This window comes from Anguilla anguilla, chromosome 8, assembly GCF_013347855.1.
Source record: "Anguilla anguilla isolate fAngAng1 chromosome 8, fAngAng1.pri, whole genome shotgun sequence".
In the NCBI taxonomy this organism is placed as follows: domain Eukaryota; kingdom Metazoa; phylum Chordata; class Actinopteri; order Anguilliformes; family Anguillidae; genus Anguilla; species Anguilla anguilla.
In genome coordinates, this window is record NC_049208.1 from 4,015,776 (window position 1) to 4,034,733 (window position 18,958).

The following is an 18,958-nucleotide window of genomic DNA, read 5'->3' on the forward strand; positions in this document are numbered from 1 at the left end:
CATCATGTGCTAATCCGCTGCGAAAACACAACTATGGTTGCATATGTCAGTCGGCAAAGGTGGCATGCGCTCCCTCCAGCTCTCTTCTCGTCGCACGGAAACGCACACTGTCCTATGTTTTTCTCACTACGGGACAAGAACGCACTTCTCGACATGGACGCACTGGCCCACCCATGGCCTGATGTGCTCCTTTATGCATTTCCTCCCCTCACTCTCATCTCTCCCACTCTAGCCAGGGTGAGAGAACAGAGCTTGACACTGATCCTGATAGCACCCAGGTGCCTACACCCCCTCATTTGCAGGTTTATGCAGGGGGCTCACCGTTCTCTGCCTGTTCCTAAAAAGCACATCCCTTCTTGGGATTTATCACTGGTGCTGGAGGCTCTGTCTCTATGGCCATTCGAGCCTATAAATGAGACAGAGTTAAAATTGCTGTCTGTCAAGACAGCATTGCTGTCCGCTCTAGCTTCGGCTAAGTGAGTCAGTGACCTCCATGCACTCTCAGTGCATCCCTCATGCGCAATGTTCTCCCCTAATATGGATAGGGTTTCTCTTAAGCCCAATCCATGACTAAAAGCTTCCCAGCACATGTGCGGTGTTGGAGTTTGCTGCTTTTCACCTAATGTCTTACTCCTCTCAAAAGGATCAAAGGCTGCATATGGTATGTCCTGTGTGTGTTCTCCACACGTATCTGACAAGGACTAAGGCTTTCAGAAAGAGCGACCAGTTCTTTGTCGCCTGGGGCCCGCCCTGCAAAGGGACAGCCATCTCTAAACAGCGGCTGTCTCATTAGCTTGTGGAAGCTATTGCTATGGCATATGACTCAAAGGGGATAACACCCCCCTCGGGCCTGAGGGCTCATTCTACGAGGGGCATGGCTGCATCGTTGGTCCTTTTTCGTGGGCTCTCCTTGCAGGAGATTTGTTCAGCTACAGGCTGGGCTTCTCCACATACCTTTGCTAGGTTCTACCGCCTGGACGTTACCAGGACTCTGGTAGCCCACGCAGTTCTGGGGGTGAGCTCTGTGTGAAGCTCACACATCTCCCCTCACCTGCTTTCTGTTTAGTACTTCCTTACATGGAATGTGTCAGACACGCCCTCCCCTCAAGGGGGGAGGCTGCCCTTGCTGGCCTGAAAGCGTCTCAGCTGTGAGCATAGGGCAATCTGGGAGTTGTCCATATCTCCCCATAGGTGGATCTCGAAATGAGATGATGAAAGAGAACTTTAGGTTACTATCGTAACCCCGGTTCTCTGAAACGTCGAGTAGAGAGATCCACCAAGACTGTCCTGCTTGCCGCGCACGAGAAGCGAATATGTTCACTGATGAGTAGTAGCGCTGTAGCGTCCTATATGCTCTTACAGGAGGGCAGTGCCTCCTGTAGCATTGGACACGCTACTGCCTGTCAGAGCCATACTTGGTGCAATTGGATGCTTCTGAGGAGTCATGACCGGATGTCATTCCCCATAGGTGGATCTCTCCACTCGATGTTTCAGAGAACCAGGGTTACGATAGTAACCTGAAGTTTTTCAAGCTAATAAGCTGTTCTCAGGTTCAGGCTAGGTATAAACAGAGAAACTATTTTCAGAGTGGGAACTGTGTAGAAATACAGCAAGCCGTAATTTGAATTATTTAATACATGCGCCCATGTGAATATGTTATCGTGCTCAAGAATATATCACTTGGTTAAAATTAAAAAACGTTTTCCAGATCTTCTTTTTCTTTTATAAGGCAATAAAGCATCAAAAATACATCAGATACAGAAGACCTGTGACTGTTTGATGTTAGTACTCTCTTTTATTGACCTATTGTCCTCTATAGTTAATGTTAGAAAATGATTCATTTCTGCGATGTTGGTGAAAATGAATGGGAGGGAATGAGAACCGGAAAACTGGGAGGAATGGCACTGCCATTAACAGTCAACTGGGACATCTGATGTTGCTAGTATTCATGCTACAAAAATATAATGGGGTAAGTGCCACAAAATTACTTGTGTTATACCAAAGTGATTTATCCCTTTACAGTTATATTAAATCTCCTCGTGTGCACACAGCAAAGCTCTTTGACTGGAATGTATTAGCAGACAATACAACAGGGGAAACCTTTTTTCAAGAAGGCACTTTATATCTGTGTGAAGGGGTGGTGCGGTTAGGGTGCCATCTGCAGGTGGAGACGGAGCCGTTTAACTGGCGTGCAACTGCAGCTGTAGGCAGTTGCAGTAATTTGTAGCACTTTATCGGTTCTGCCTATAGTGAGACCAGGGCTCTGGAATGAGAGACGTACACAGGCTTTTATTGTGCACTCAAATGAACAAATAAACAAACAAAACAACAGTCTAATGGTCTGATGGCCATCCCCACCCGTTCAAAGGGGACCTCCATTAACCTCTTAGCACAAAGCCCCTAGTGGTCGGCACGTCGGCGTGCCGAGATTACACTACTGAGACATTCAGTGGTACTGCAACCAAAGTATGAGTTAAAAACAGAAACGCGTTGTTTTAGTTTCATTAGTAGACGATACACGACAACTATGGCGAAAACGGAGTTGCACAGGCCCACCATTGTCGCTCTGGTCGTTCATTTAACACACACCCCCTCCCTGCAGTCTCATCTAGAAAACACCCCCCACCCTTGACATAATGGACAATATTGTACTGCCAGTACTATCCTGGCATTCATAAAAATATTCTTTCACCACTAAAAAATCGTACTCCGTCATAGCAACAAGATAAACCTGACAATAGCCCTAAGATATGCATATACAGCAGTGGAAACGCTGCTCACTGAATAACGAAATAAACGAGAAAACGTTTTTCAAATTGATACCATGTCATTCTAAAGTCAATATCTGGGACTAAATATTGAATAAATATACAACCTTACCATTGGGTTTACGCATAGAGATGTCCCTTTTGAGACTGAGTGGTCATATATTGTCTTGAACAATCAGTTTGGGAAATATGCATGAATGTGTGATGTGTGGGTACCTTCCAAATTAGCTGTGCGTAATACCACACCTGTTGTTTACGGCATCGTCGCCCTTTTTAGTACAGTCTGGCTTGATTGACAATTAATTTATTCAGTAGGTAAGAGTATAAGCTTTCTAACGATGTATAACATGTCTAATTCTGCTTGTGGAATAGCGTTTTATAGGTCAGCGTAACCGAAAATATTCTTAGCACCGCATTCACTTACGCATTCACTCTGTGGTAGCTACATCTAACAAAACGTGGTCAACGATTTTTCGTAATTTCTTGGGAAATACTATTATTATTGAAGACTTCTGGGCATAGCTAAGCCATATGTTTGCTGATAGACCTAGCTGACATCGTTTTCTGGAGAAAAACAGAAGCGGATTGAACTGTATCGTTGATTTACTGTCTCTGTCTCCATCTACTGAACATAGATAAGATTTCATATTGCTATGTAAGTATTACTGCTCAAAATATTTCGGTTATATACGTTATTTTTTAAATTGAGTGTCTTTAAATAAATTAGCGGTATTATGTAATGTGGATATTTCACACTGTATTGTAAGCATTAGTTAGTAGTGTAATAGTTTTTGTGAAGCATGCAACAGTGATGACGTGAGAGCTAGAGCATTGCCAAAAAGTGGTGGACGTTGAAAATTGTTTGCATGTCGTCCCATCCCCATACAAGAAAACATACCGGAGTAGGCTATGGAGTATAGAAATACATACAAGAGTTCATTATTACACATTTAGGTACTGTACCGCTTTGTCTGACAACATTTTTGCATGATTTTTTAATCTGATAGCAATGTTTCATCTTAAACCTTCATAAGGGGCTCATTTATATGCTTTATAATGGACAAAAAGCATTTCATTCATTTTTTGAGAGTTACAATACAAATGTCAGCTACAAAAGGCAATGAGAGTTGATGAATACCATGTCCTCTACCTATAAGATAAATCTTAAATCTGTATTAAAGGCCCCCACGCATGAAATATGGACTTTTTTGTTTATGTGTTGACCAATGTGATTATGATTAAATTGTTTACTGGAGCACAAAATTGCTTATAAGAGCACAAAGTTCTTCATAGATTTAGCCTCTTAATTTTGCTCTCAAAAGTGCAGCAGATTGATGCATTTAACTTTAAAATGTACAAAATGTTCTTCCGGGGGAGCACCCTAGAGGCTCCGAGGTCCACCCACCATAGTCTCACAAAATCCTGTGGGAAACACTGGTAGACGTTTCCTGAATGAGGCCCAATGAATGTACTGGAGCTATACACCTTGTATTACATGAAAACATATGAGAGTACAGAGCTTTAGTGTTGTCTTTGTATGTTCCCAAATTTCTGCCATTTTAAGAAGTTACCGGAATTTCTGCACATACTCCGCGCAGGGCAGCATGGCACTTATGAACATTGTGGATAGGCTACCGAAATTGTTAACAGAATTCCTTACCTGAAAGTTCTTTTTTTTTCTTGGATAAAAGAACGTTTAAAGCCACGAGAATCAATCAAAGCTCGTTGGCATTTTCAACCCTTTCACTTAGTCTTTCGGCTTCATTCCCTAGTACTGTATTCGTGGAATCCGCGCACTGAATTTGGATGAGCTCGATTGAATAGATGTTGAATAGATGGAAATGCTTTCACTAGGCTAAGTAGGGGGAGGGGTATAGTGTCAGCAGGGAAATTACGCTCTCAAAGTAACAACGGTGACAAATCCGCGTATATATATATATTTTTTTTTTTTTTTTTTTTTTTTCACGTAGCTACGCCTCTGCCCTGTACATTGCAAAATGAGGACAAGACTGTCAGAATGTCACCTCACTGGCAGAAAATAGAGGATTTCCCCCAACAATCTCAATGATGATTGGAGTATGTTGGTGAAAAACAATAGAGCAATCCCAATGGTGATTGGTGGATGCTTTCTGACTACTTCCTGGTATTTCCACCAGAGACTCCTGAAACATAACCGCAAAGTATCAAACAGTCATTGTTCATCTAATTCAATTGCTGTTTTTAATCAAAATATTCATGATATTTTTGGTTTTCACAGCTCAGTCAGTAAGATGATACTTTGTGTTTGTAAGTGCTATGGGAATGTACCACCACTGACTGTAATTCAACATCTGTTTTCTTTCAATGAAAATGTCAAACAGGGGGAGCATCAACTGCTATATGCAGTCGACCCAGAGCCATCCAAGATTGTTGCAGAAGACATGAACAGAAATAAAAGCTGGAAGGACAGGAGCCCAGACCAAGTGAAAGCAGGGACAGCAACAGTGATTGGGGCAGCAGAAGCAGGATACCATGCGAGAGCTGGAGGCCATGGTCCAGGGAAGGATCCAAATCCCAAGACATATTCAGGTATTTAGGCTGACAATCGAACTGAAAAAATCAATGTATTCTGTACCTTGTGTGCCCAAACTTATTGCTGCAAACCCAGCATAGACCAAAAGAGCAGCAGTTCTCTTACCGAGTGGGCCAGTTGAATGGTATTGCAAAAATAAATAAAAAATAGATCTTGCATTGATGGACATCAATCATGTAACCTATTCTGGATATATATATAAACAACATAAAGACTTTGGCTTTCAGCAGCAAACAGTGTCCATAAATTATTATTGTATTTTTAAAAAGTATTTTGGTATATGTGAGATAAATAAATGAAAATTTATATAACAATTTCGAAAAATGGCATTTTAAAATATGACTTTTGGTCCTAAGAATTTTGTTGGTCACATTTGCCACAACACACTGTATACCAGCTTTTTTATTTTAACTGCATTTTTATTGTATTAAGGTGTGAGAAATCAAGGCTCAACTTGCTACTTGAACACAGTACTGCAGATACTCTTCATGACAGATGAATGTAGACAGGCTGTCATGAGGTAAGTGAATATGTATTTTTTTCAAGCACTATTCTGGCAGTGAAAAAAGCTGGTGTAAAAGCTGTATTTTGTATTGACACCCAAATTGCAACATGCATCATGCAGAAATACATACGAGCTAAAGTTAAAGAATGTAACTGAATCACTCACTCTTATATCAGGGACCTGTATTCAATACAGAAGCCCTATAATACATATTTGAAAGGAAAAAAGATCACTTTTTTGTATCTTAGAGGCAAAAAATGAAATTAAGTAATATTTCCACTCACCAGGAGTACTATCGGTCCAGATGGGATTCATTACTGAGATTAGATTAATTTTGTATATATCCGCAGCTGCTCACCTTGATACAACAGACCTCAACTGGACAAGGCGTTTGTAGCTACAAAGCGCCAAAGATTTATATTTGAAAAACTTAACAGCAACCTCTCTTTCCCAATATAATGCCATGGTTACTCACAAACATCCACAGAGCTTAATTTGTGCATGGTTTCATTGAAAGCTACTGAAGTAAACTGTATATCTGCTCAAAGGCTTATGCAAAGCCATGCATTCCAGCACACAGACAGGAAACTAGATAGCACACCAGGTAATTGGAAACAGCTTAATTTCATTTTTGGATGGACTACCCCTTTAATATAACCCTTATGCACCTGCACAAGTAAAGTGTAAATAAAAATAATTACTAACATATTAGTGAAAGGGTTTATATAGGCATCTAACTATATAGGCATCTAACTGGTGGACTAAGCAAATTTTATCTTTATAATAATGAACTGTGGTACAATAGTTTGGCCGTATTCAGCTACATTACACCACAGATAATTTGTATTCCATATTGTGACAATTTTCCTTATAATTTCAGGCTAAATGAAGCCGATGGGAAAACTGTTTCAAAGCAACTGAAAAAGCTGTTTGAGAACCTTGAGAGAAATCAAGTCCCTGACACCAGTGGTATAATACATAGTCTTGGGATCACTGATGGTGAGTTATTTGCCCTTTTCTGTCTTTAATAAAGTAAGTGTTCCATCCTTTGGCTTTAGTATAATATTTTGTATTATATATTACAATGCTTTGTTCAATGTGATAATCAACATGGTAGCAGCATTTTGTAACCATTTTCAACTCATGAACATCCTCCATACACAACTACATATGGGCCATAAAACACTGCAGTCTGTGCTGTATCAAAATTATGTCTTTGGTGAATTTATTTTCTAAATTTTCAGTGTATCGGCAAGAAGATGCATCAGAATGCTTTCAGAAAATATTAAGTGAAGTCAATCCTGATATATCAAAGGTAAGGTGCTCTTTCATTGTTGACTGTTTTTTTTTTCTTAAAGATGTGTTTATTTTGCTGCAGTTTTCAGGGTTTTGTAGCAGTAGTGAGAGCTTTGTAATTATGGAGTTTCATACTTCAGGATGATTTGTAAAAAGTAAAATGCAGTGAATTAGAATCGAGCACTTAAAGATAGTAGGCAATGTAGTTAGGTATTTCCAAAAATATATTATTCTACAGCCAGGGAGGTTAAAATGACAACTGTAAATTTAATTAATTATTCGCTAAGCCTTCACTCAGTTAGAGTTAAACTGAATGTGACAATTGCATAGTACACTGCTGCTGTGCATTTTCTTATGAAGGGTGATATTTTTCGGCTTTCAGATCTATGAAGGAACGATTAAAGAGACAGTAACTTGCGAGAACGGACACGAGCTTAAGAACGACTCCAGCCCATTTACCCTCATTCCACTGTCATTTAACAACCCCTCTTCTGGAATCATCAGTGTGGTGAGTAACAGCAAATCTGTCATCCTTACGGAGGGAAATCTTCCAAAAATGCAGACAAGCCAGGTGTGTTTTGAAAATACTGGCAGTATTTTAAAGTATCTGGGAAAGTGTAATAAAAAGCTTTGGTTTGTTTGGTATGGTTGTTGGGTAGTTTCACAGCGTCATTCCTTTTTTTCAAGTGCCATTGTGAAATTAAGAAGAGAAATTAAAGTAAACATAAATTTAGGCACACAAAGACAATTGTGTTTGACTGTTAATAATATATTTACAGGAGGATGCCTGGACAGACCATTTCAAAACCACAAATAGAACACTTTACTGCAACGACTGTAATCGTGTCACATCAGCCAAATTTGTGAGTGACTTGTTCTTGGAAAAAAACTATGTAAACTGCATTGCTCTATTTAACCTCATTGACCAATAATTTCCTGAGATTTACAACCCTCCCTTCCTCGAAAATGGTTTACTCGCACGCTGTGAATAAATGTGTAACATCCTCACTGTCACTTTCTTTGCTGTTCGACATGCGAGAAGTTCCACACAGCTCAGCAGTCTGTGCAGTGCATGCGCTCACGGAACGCGCAACAGAATGGACAAAATTTCCTCATTATTTACAGATCTGAACACAAAATTTAGTAATATGTACAACTAGGGACATACATGTTATGTCACATTTTATTTAGGTTTGACTGGATGCTTCAGAGCATCTACAATTTCTATTAATGACATGCTTGATGTCAAAAATGTTATCTTATATGATGCCTATTACTTTCTTCTTATCTTCTTTTCAGGAATCTAAAATAAGTGAGTGTCCACAAATACTAGTCCTGCATCTGGATCGGCTTAATTTTCACTCTGGCCGAAAGAACACCTGCCAAGTGAAGATTGAACCCACATGTTCCGTGGAGGTATCTAAGTGCTCTTGTCTAGCTTTTTGAAAAATCAATGTGTATAGAAGGTTTTCATTTTAATATTATAAGAGTCCTAACGTTTTTGTGTGCAAATGCTGCATATAACATTTCATTGCATGTAAAGTTACACGGAGGATGAGACTTCTCTCAGTGAGAATATAACAGAGTATCTGAAGAAAATTATCTCTCAAGCTTTCTGGCTGACAGCAAAATCTGCTTCACATTATATCCTCCTGAGACCCAGCAGAAAACAAGTTTAAGTATTTACATTGTTCACATAATACAAGTGGCCTGGATGACAAAAACATGTTGCAGCAAAAATATTTTCAAAAATGTTATTTTATTTTTATTGACTGTCTTTGTAGTGTAAGTTTTAGCATAGTATAATACTTGTTTCTTGAGATTAACACCAGATTCATATCCACTACGGGGGAAAATTGGGTCTTAGGAAGATATGGGAAAATGACAGAGCCATTAGAAGTCTTCGTTTTCAGGGAAGGGGTAATGTACAAAGGCAGTGCAGCTGTGTTTCTGGTGTAAAACACACTGTGAACTGAGCTGCAACCCATATCCTTCAGCAAGGTACTTAACCTTAATTACTTCAGTAATCATTGGTCATGATTGTGCTGTGTGCACACTAACGTGTGTCATGGCTGTGCTGTATGCACTTTAACATAAATAAATGTAACATAATCATCATTGTGATCTTTCTCCTTTTTTCTCATCCTTCAGGGGTGGACTTATGAACTGTATGCGATCGCCAACCACCATGGCTCTCCCTGGGGCAGCCGTTACAATGCATTCATTAAACCATATGGAGACAAATGCTGGTGGCTTTTTGATGACTCGCATGTCAGAAAGGTAGGACTTCCTTTTACTCCAACACTGGGGTCTGTAACTCTGGTCCTGGGGAGCCAGAGAGTCTGCTGCTGGTTCTTCCTTTCCCCTTAAAATCAGTGATGAGTTCAGACCCCAGAAACCAGGTGAGATGATTTAATTGTAATTAGCTGCTTTAATTGATCGACTTAGCACTGAACAACAATGAAAACCAACAGCCACTGTAAGGCCAGCTCCCCAGGAAGTGGATTAACGAGCCCTGGCTTTTTAATTTTTCTATATTATCTAAATAATATTCCATAGCCTACTTTGGGTGATAACCAGTACTTTTGCTAATGTGAATTATGTGTCTTGTTTTCTAAGGTTTTACATCAAATACTTCTTTAAAGAGAGATTATAACATGATTCAAACAGGGCTTCACTGGTTGCTTAATTTATTAGATATTTTATAGTATTTCCCTTTTAAAAGTTATTACAATAACAAAAAGTTTATTAATGCTTTTTTGTATTTCTTATTTTTTCATTTTATCAGATGGAGGAATGGAAGGGAGAGCACCTGAAGTATGTTCTTTCTTTAATTATTTTAACCTATATTTATTCCAGCTGTTCTCTCCCAATGTGGTATGCCCAATCAAATTCATAAGTCCCGCCTATCTTTGCGCTGTCCACCACCTCAGGAACAAGAGGACTGGCACATGAACACCTAAAAGCAATCCAAAAAAACCTCCACAAAACTGGGGGCCTCATTTATGAAAATGTAACCGTAATCATAAGATCATTTCCCAAGTCATCTTCATGCTTGATTAATTAGCAAAACAAAACATGACCTAACATAACATAACATAACATGACATGACATGACATGACATGACATGACATGACATAATGGAAAGAACAGGCCATTCAGCCCAGCAATGCTTGCTATTTTCCTGACTAAATTAGTGCTCTGATGACCTACAGACTAGATAGAATCTAACACTGTATCAAACCTAGTCCCCAGAGTTTTGACCTCTACTACGTGACCTGGCAGGCTATTCCACATATTGAATACACTCGCGTGAAAAAATTCTTCCTAATGTCTGTACGGAATTTGACTAACATACTTTCTATGTCCATGTCATCATTGGTATATGTGAGGACTGTCATTGGTCCCAGCACAAATCCTTGTGGGACTCCACTTCCAACAGTTCCCTGCTCAGATAATATCCCTCCTACTACTCCGCTTTGTGTTCTACCCTGTAGCCAGTTCCTTAATCCAATCTGAAATACGTCCTCTAATTCCTACTGTCTTCATTTTACTAACAAGTCTATCATGTGGTACCTTATCAAATGCCTTTTGGAAATCTAAGTATATAATATCATACGCCTTATTATAATCAAAACACTTGGTAGCTTCTTCAGAAGGCATGACCTTCCCTTGCAAAAAACCATGGTGGCTATCCCTTAGAATGTTGCTATTTTCAACTTGTCTCTAATGATAGATTCTAGTATTTTACATGTGATGCAAGTTAAACTGAAAGGCCTGTAGTTTCCTGGATCAATACGACCCCCTTTCTTATATATTAGTATAATATTACCTTGGTTCCAGTCCTCAGGGATTTCTCTAGTTTCTAAGAACTGTCTGAAAATACCTGCCAGTGGTTTAAAGATGATCGTACGTAACTGAGTACTCTTGGGTATATGCTATCAGGGCCTGCTGCCTTATTTGTCTTTTGTAAAAGTAAAGAATCCAGTACTTCTTTATCCTCTATTTCAATATTTGATAAGACATTATGAGTAGTGAATGTGCCTTCCAGTCTGTTAGTAACCTCTTCCCTAGTAAAATTCTCAACAAAATAACTAAGGCATCAGCAATATCTTTATTCTTAGAAAGCAATGCTCCTTCTTCATTGCTGATGCGTAACGCAGGGGATGAAGCAGAGATCGCTGGGTGCCAGAGCAGGGGCGCCGCCAGAGATTTTGGGCCCCATGAAAAGATATCACATTGGGCCCCACCACCACAGGCCACGACAACCCTGCGCAATTGCTGTAAACACACCTCCGGAACTCAATCGACCCTTTCAAAGCATTAAATAACTCTACCTTTGCAGTCTTGCAACTCTCTTGTAGTTCAATACTTACTGTATGATATTTACTGACAGTGAGCTGTGAAAATATAACACTGTGCAGACATGCATGCAACATTCTGCATACAGTGGAATTCACTATTTGATGCAGGACTGATTCCCTCTATAAGAAATGTGCTAAAGGCCATCTTTTACGGTCTGACATTTTACAGTAGGGCTGGTTCATTGGTAGGGGTGTAGTTGCTTTCTGTTTGCAATTTCAATTTAAGCCATGCAAGATGCCTTCGGGACAGTTCTACGCACTTCACTTCACAAAAACATCTTTTTTGCCTTGTACTCACGTTTGCGATGGTCTTGATAGTTGATTAGTTGATTTCGGACGTTCCACGAAGCAGGTTATTGTTTGTTTGTTTCTATGAGTGTGCATGCGGTGTGTAGTGCAGTAGCCTTCAATTAACATTCAAACAAAAGGCTACGATGCATGCATCAAAATAAAGAAACGCAAAGGAAAATAAAGTTGTTCCTCAAATCAAAAATAGCCTAAATCAAAAGTAAAACACAATCAAATAATTTAGGCTAGTATTTCTTTCACTATTAAATTCAAAGGCAGTGTGTAGAGCAATGCGCAGTGTTGTATAGCGGTAGAAAACTGTCGGCAGCATCTTCCCAGTTCAAATGCACACCTGCTCTAATTATTGGCACATCATTATTCAGGTAGCCACTTGGGGCACCATTTACATATTTACAATAACTCATAAGAGATTTGGCTCCAACACACCGGTCCCTATTTTTATGAGCAGGGTGCATAATAACAATACAAAACTCAGAAATAGGATCCAACAAAAATTCAAAACGTTCAATAAATCAATGTATTCTTTATGTCACGTCATGTATGAGGGTGTGAGTGCATATGTGAGTGTAAATGTGTCTTGGTTATGGTTCAGTTACTGGCTGGAACCAGCAAACAAATCAAAGGTTTTAGTCTGAAGCTTCACACTCCTCACCAACCCTCTTGCGTCAGGTTTGATTTCAAGAATTCTTGCCATCTTCTGTTCACCAACGTTTGCACGAAGGCATTGGCATGTTACACAGTCAGAAATGATTTTCCTTGACATTGAATTTTCACAAGGAATCCAATGCCTTTGGAGCAGAGCAGACAACATATGGTTCCTCCCACTATGGCCAACTTTACGGTGGTGTGTTCAAGAATGAGCCTGGACACATGATGGTTCTTGGGAAGAATCACAGGATGCTTTGCTTCCTCTGGCACGGCCACTTTGCTCAGCCAATCACCCACTCGCAGAACTTCCTGGTCCAGTTTTGGGCCAAGCTTGTAGATTGAGCTTTGTTTCTTGATATTCAAATTCCCATTCCTGAGAGTTGTGATCTCTTCTGGGAAGCCTGTTTGACAGAAGCGCACAATTGCGGTCTCTGCATTTGTCAGGTCATCCAGGGTGTGTTTATGAGCACCAAGGGATTCTCTGAATGACTTCATTTCAGTTTCAATCAATGATCTGTGTTTGTCTTTGTCTGGCTACTGAGCCTTTATTTTGACAGTTGCATCCTTTCTGTTCTTGCTCAGCTGTAGCAGGTAAGTTTTTACATGTAGAAACCATGCCACTGTTCTTTTCAGTTTGCTCCATGTAGAGAAGTGGTGTACAGGAGTGTTTTTTTTGGCATTTTGCTCTGTTTGAATTATGTTGACTGTGAGCTTTTCCATTTTGATTTCGGGGTCATCCGGAGAGATTGCAGGGAGATCCACAAGAGCTTCTGGCCACTCCTCTTCTGGTCTTAGCTGGGTTTGTGGCACAGCTTCAGAATGTTTTCAGTCATGTTTTCAAGAAATTCACTGTATTCCTTCTGAAATTTAGTGTCTTTACTGAACTTCCTCTTCAAGGATAAGGCTCGCTGCTATGCCAGATGGCGGTTGTTTGGCATGGAGCCTTTCTTAAATGGAAGTTGCAGCTGGTAATGACCGTCCTTCAGCTTAGCAGAGCTAGACATCTTGTGGAGGAAATTCTTGTCCAGCACGGACATTTCTGCCTTCTCTTCATAGCCCTTTTTGGGAAAGTCCTGGTTGAACTGCTATATTAAAAGCTCTTTCAAGTTGTTCAAGTTCACTACAGAAATTCGGTTACTGAAGATGTGGCTCAGCTGATCTTCAGTGCTGCTGCCTTGCAGTAGTCCATTAACTACCTACCCAAGTCTTGTTTTAACAGTGTACGGCCCATTACCTTGGCTGTGAATCACTTTCCACGGCTCCATAAGCTTTGGTGCATTGATTCCAATCAAAAGTCCAATTTCTGCATCAGTATGGGATAGCTTGACCTCTTTCAGGTAGTCCTATTCTTTCACTGCATCTTGTGTAGGAATGTGCTGCTTGGTAACTGGGATTTCATCTTGGGTGTAGACTGGTGGCAGTGCAATGAAATGATTCTCTTCAATGTTCGGTACTACAAGACCAGAGACCAGGTTGATACTGATTTTTCGTGTCCTAAAGTCTGATCTATGTCTTCCTTCCATTTGCATTGAGTTGCTTCCTGAGGGACTTTGTGCAAAACGTTGCGGAGGTCCCCGGGTCCAGTAAAGCATATGTGCGTACACTGTTGTTGCTGTCTGACAGCTTGACTTGAACAGGAATAATAGCTAGCGTCTGGTTGTCACCGGTCCCAGTATGGATAGGCCTCTCCAATGAGACTAATGCACTGCTCACTAACTTCTTCTCTGTGGTTGTACTCACATCGTCTTTCTTGTTTTCTTCTGTCTTTCTTTGTTCAATATGCAAAATTGTGGGGTGTGTGAGTGAGCATATTTTGCAACAAATTCACCTTACTTAGATGTCCTTTGTTCACACATCCAAAACAAATGCCATTTGCCTTGAAAAAGTCAACCTTCTCTTGGTGTTTCTTTTGTTTCAACTGTTTGCACACTTCTGTAGCATGTTCTGCTTTACAGTACAAGCATGTCTTGATGGTTGTTGTGGTGTTTGTCAGACTTGTGGTGTTTGGAATTGGAGTTTGAACCTCTCCAGATGTGATTGTGGCAAAGCTGCTCTTGCTGTGTGGTTGCCCAGACTTGAAGCCACTAGCTCGGGGGTTTCCTTTTTTGTCCTCCTTTGATGACTTTGGCACAACATCTTGTATACTTCTAAAGAGAGGGTCAGCTGCAATGTTTGCTTGTTTTTCAATGAAGTCTACTAACTGTTTAAACTTGGCTCTTCCGAGTGGTGCACTCACAGTAAGGCTAAGCAACACCTCTCCATTTCTCTCTAAGTTTGAAGGGGAGTTTAGAAAGGACCATTTTCATGTGTGAAGGATTGTTCATGTCTCCAAGTGCATCAACGTTAATCATTGCATTATGACAACCCCTCAAAAAGTGCATACTCCTGAAGTGCCTTTCTGTCTTCCGTTCTGAGAATGGCCCAGTTCAGTGCCTTTTCTTGGTACGCTGAAGCGATAAGCACATTGTTGGGCATAATAATGAATAATTTAATATTGAAAATTTTTACCTATGTTCTTATAATTTTTTAGGGCACCTGTCAGTCACAGGCCCTTAGAATCGTCCTAACCCCCCCCCCCCCCCCCCCCCCCCCCTGTGCCAAAGCACCCAGCAAGACCCAGCAGAAAGAACTGCAGGCTTCTTGAACTTACAATTGAACTAGCAAGTACAGCACAATAACTTTTTTTTATTTCACAAACAGTAATTTAGTAAATAAATACTTATAAATGGGTTTAGCCATTCTTCACAAACATTTTAATTGCAAACTATAGACCAGTACCAAAATAAAGCTTCTCAGATTTGCCTTTAGCATACCGCTCCAAACACACCTCTCCAAACACACATGCAGTGCAGGCTGGGCAGTACTTTTCCCGGTTGCCATCGAAGAAGCAAAGCATTAATATTTTAAAAATAGTAAAAGAATAAAAATACGTAAGTTTTTTGTGTTTGCATCTCGCATTTCCTGGATAAAAGGGTGACTGAGAAAATGTGGCTGGGGGTCTGTGTGACATTCCTTGCATTTCTGTGCTCAGCAGCAAAAACTGAAAGTCTGAGATGAACATAGCTGGCTTTGTGTTGTCAGTGTACCTAGATCAAACAAAGAAACACTTCCCTCGAATTGGCTTGTTGGTAGAGAAATCTCAAACTGGTTTAGCAACCAGTGTAGGCACAGAGGTTCACAGTGAAATTTAAAATAAGTTTCTACGTGAAACAAGAGCAAAGTTATTAAACATTAAATACCATATCTGCCCTTTTTTGTCACCGGCGAAGAGGTAGACCTCAGGGGTTTAATATCAGGGTAATTGAAGTCACCCGTAATAATAGTCTCACGTTCCTGACAAGCTTGTTTCCAAAGAGCATTGAGTTCACACTACTGTCTGAAGCTGGCAGCTGGCAACAAACACCTACCATAAGGCCCTTTTCATGTTCCCCTATGAGCTTTATCTTTAGCTGGTTCATTTCTGGAATAATCTGCACATTAACATTTCCTTTTACATAGAGAGCTACACCCTCACCTCACCTACTGGATCTATCCTTCCGTATGAGTTAGTACTTCATCCCCATATTCTGTTATATTCATCCCCATCCTCCTCCCCAAGCCATGTCTTTGTAATCCCAACTATGTCATAGCCCCCACTATTCATAGCAGCCCCAAGTTCCAAAAATCCTCCCCCATTACCTCACCCCCCGCCGTCCCAAGCCACCCTTATTACAACTTTGCATTAAAAAGACTTCATTACTGTTCACACTATTACAGGAAGCCCTGACAGCTTCCATCCTGGCAGTCTGCACTTCCCTATCCCTTTCACTCTCTGGCCTCCCTGCCCCCCAAGTCCGCAGTTGAAATAATCCTGTGCTACTTTAAGGATAAGCTGGCCCAATGCAGCATTACCCCTCCGATTCAGGTACAGGTCCCAGAAAGAGTCCCAGTACCCCATAAACCTGTACCACTCTTTCCTGCACCAGGTTTGTAGCCACGTGTTAAACCTCCAAATAAAACTTAGCTTCTGTCTGCTTGCACATTGTACCGGTAGTATTCCAGAAAAAAACTGCCATGGAGGTTCTGCTGCTAATCTTTTCTGCTAGCTTCACAAATTTGTCCTGCAGAACCTCAAACCTACCCTTACCTATCTCATTGGTTCCTATGTGAACCATGACCACTGGATCCCTCCTTGCTCTGGCCAGGAGCTTGTCCGTATGCTCCAGGAGATCTCCTACCTGGGCACCAGGCAGGCGATTAAAATAACAGAGGCTGAAAAAACTTGCTTACGTTGGTTTAAAATGGTTTATCTGTATCTTATGCGTCTGTGACATATAAATATTGAATGAACTGCAATTTGAGTACAGACATGATTGAATAATAGTCTTCTCGTTGGGATGACAAATATGCCAATATATGCGTTCAAGTTCAAATATAGTGTAGTCATTTTACACATTTTTAGGTGTGGCACAGCTGAATTGCAGATTATTTTCCACTATACTGTAAATGATTGACATTTGAGTCTTTGATGTGACACCTAAACTTTGAATGAACACATTCTCTTCAGATGGTAAGATGAAAAAACACATGGATGAGTTACTTGAAATAAACTTTGAAGAATGCTTCTGTTTTTCTTCTTACTCAAAATTCTGTTAGCTGCTGTTGCTTCCAATTGCGTTCAGGAAAGAAAGAGTCTTAATCAAATTTGATGGTGAAAGACAGTTTAGCTCTTTAATTCTTGGTGACAGATCTGTGTGGTCTTACAAGCTTCTCCAGTCTAACACAACTATCATTAAATAATGGCACAGCTTAAGTACATTCTCTAAACAATGGGGCCTAGCCAGGAGGAAAGGTTTCATGCATGTGATAATTCACTCTTTCCCTGGTTCTTTTTCCTGGCTAAATCAATAACTCTTCACATATTATAATTTCTGTTCACCCAGGGTTGCTTTCCAATGGCTCTCGGCGCCTAAGTCTCAGGGGAGAGCTTGCATTTGAAAGGGTACTCAACACCCAGATGGAAACAGGATGGGTGTGGGGACCTTAACAGATTATAAGTCTGAAACTTTAAATAAGATACATTACTAAAAAACAAAATCTAATCTAAATACACCAAAATCTAACAATTATATTACCAAAAGTATCTGGACACCCCTTGGGCTGGGGCTGTTTGAGCTAGGCCCCTTTGTTCCAGTGAAGGCAAATCTTCACAAAATCCAATCAGCAAGCGAAGCAAAGGGGCTTGACGAGAATAGGAATCAATCTATCACACATTATCCACGTCTTCCATTGTAGCTGTAGACTGTGGCAACACGGGCTGCACAATGCGCATGGCTCTTCAAGGGGTAATTTGATTGGCTATTAACAAATGCAGCTGCACCATTCAGTATAACCTTGTCCTTTTGGCAGGTGCTCTTTACGCTGTGCCCTGCTGGTATCTGGTGCCAAAAATACCAACAATCACGAGCCACGCCCAGTGCGCCATGCGCCACACCATTGACAGTACCCAAGCACCATCGATTCCAGAAAATAGAGCCCTTAATGTCAAACACACCCTTGTTATGCCATTTGGATAATTTTGAATGTTTACTAAATAATGTTACTTTTCCATGTAGTAAATATAAGTAATGGCAATCAATGTTTTTCCAGTCGTTCAGATGCAGCGGATATGCTCTTTTACAAAAAAATCACTTGTAAGTACATTTTTGTTCTGTGTCAATTTATGCCAAACACTATATTGTGGGTATTTATCTTGCATAACTGTGTATTTGCTTATCAGACATATTTAATTTGACAATTTACCCATCTTTAATTTGTGCATATCAACTGATTACATATGTTACATGTTCAGCAAAATACTTTGTTATAGAGAAGTCTAAAGGGCAGGATTACTGAAGGAGGTCCACAAAAACACAAAGTTCTGAACTTTATGATGCATTGTGGGAAAACTTATCAAGAATGAGACCTGCAGTACTACCTACAAAAAAATATACTGCATTTGTTTTTACTCTTGTATACTGCTAACTGCATTACATTTTTTTCCTTTGAGCCTTTGAACCATGGGCCAAATAACATGATCATGCACTGGTTATGAGTTGGCAAAATATGTTAATTGCACTATTAACAGAAATTCTGGTTAGCACCATGTAATACAAAAACATAATTTTTCAAAGTAAAATGAATCAGTGGTATAAATGTTAATGAATGAGTATCTCTGTGTGAAGATACACTGAAACAGCATTGCTCTTAAATAGTCTTCTAATATTTGTATTTAAGTGGAAGAGGAAAACCGTGGTCAGAAACACCACACTGAGGAGGGATGGCTAACGTCTTCATGGCGCTGGGTAATATGGAAACAAAAACTTGCATTTTCACTTGTTCAAGAGGGTGAAGTAATAAGCCACTTCACTCTCTAGACCAGGGTGTCAAACTTCAGTTCTGGAGGGCTGCAGTGTCTACAGGTTTTCGTGTTTTTCCTTTCAACCAGCAGCCAATGAAGGCCTTGAGAACAAGGTT

General features: G+C 40.2%; 1 protein-coding gene across 1 annotated transcript in view; it reads left to right on the forward strand.

Moving 5' to 3' along the window:
* The window catches only part of LOC118233482 (ubiquitin carboxyl-terminal hydrolase 40-like), a 58,590-nt gene extending 39,732 nt beyond the window's left edge, over positions 1 to 18,858 (forward strand). Inside the window, exons 8-12 of the mRNA XM_035429279.1 lie at positions 8,441 to 8,557; positions 9,293 to 9,421; positions 9,930 to 9,958; positions 18,092 to 18,135; positions 18,719 to 18,858. Coding sequence (XP_035285170.1) covers positions 8,441 to 8,557; positions 9,293 to 9,421; positions 9,930 to 9,958; positions 18,092 to 18,135; positions 18,719 to 18,858 — 459 coding nt within the window. The remainder of the gene's footprint in view (positions 1 to 8,440; positions 8,558 to 9,292; positions 9,422 to 9,929; positions 9,959 to 18,091; positions 18,136 to 18,718) is intronic.
* Positions 18,859 to 18,958: the final 100 nt, after the last annotated feature.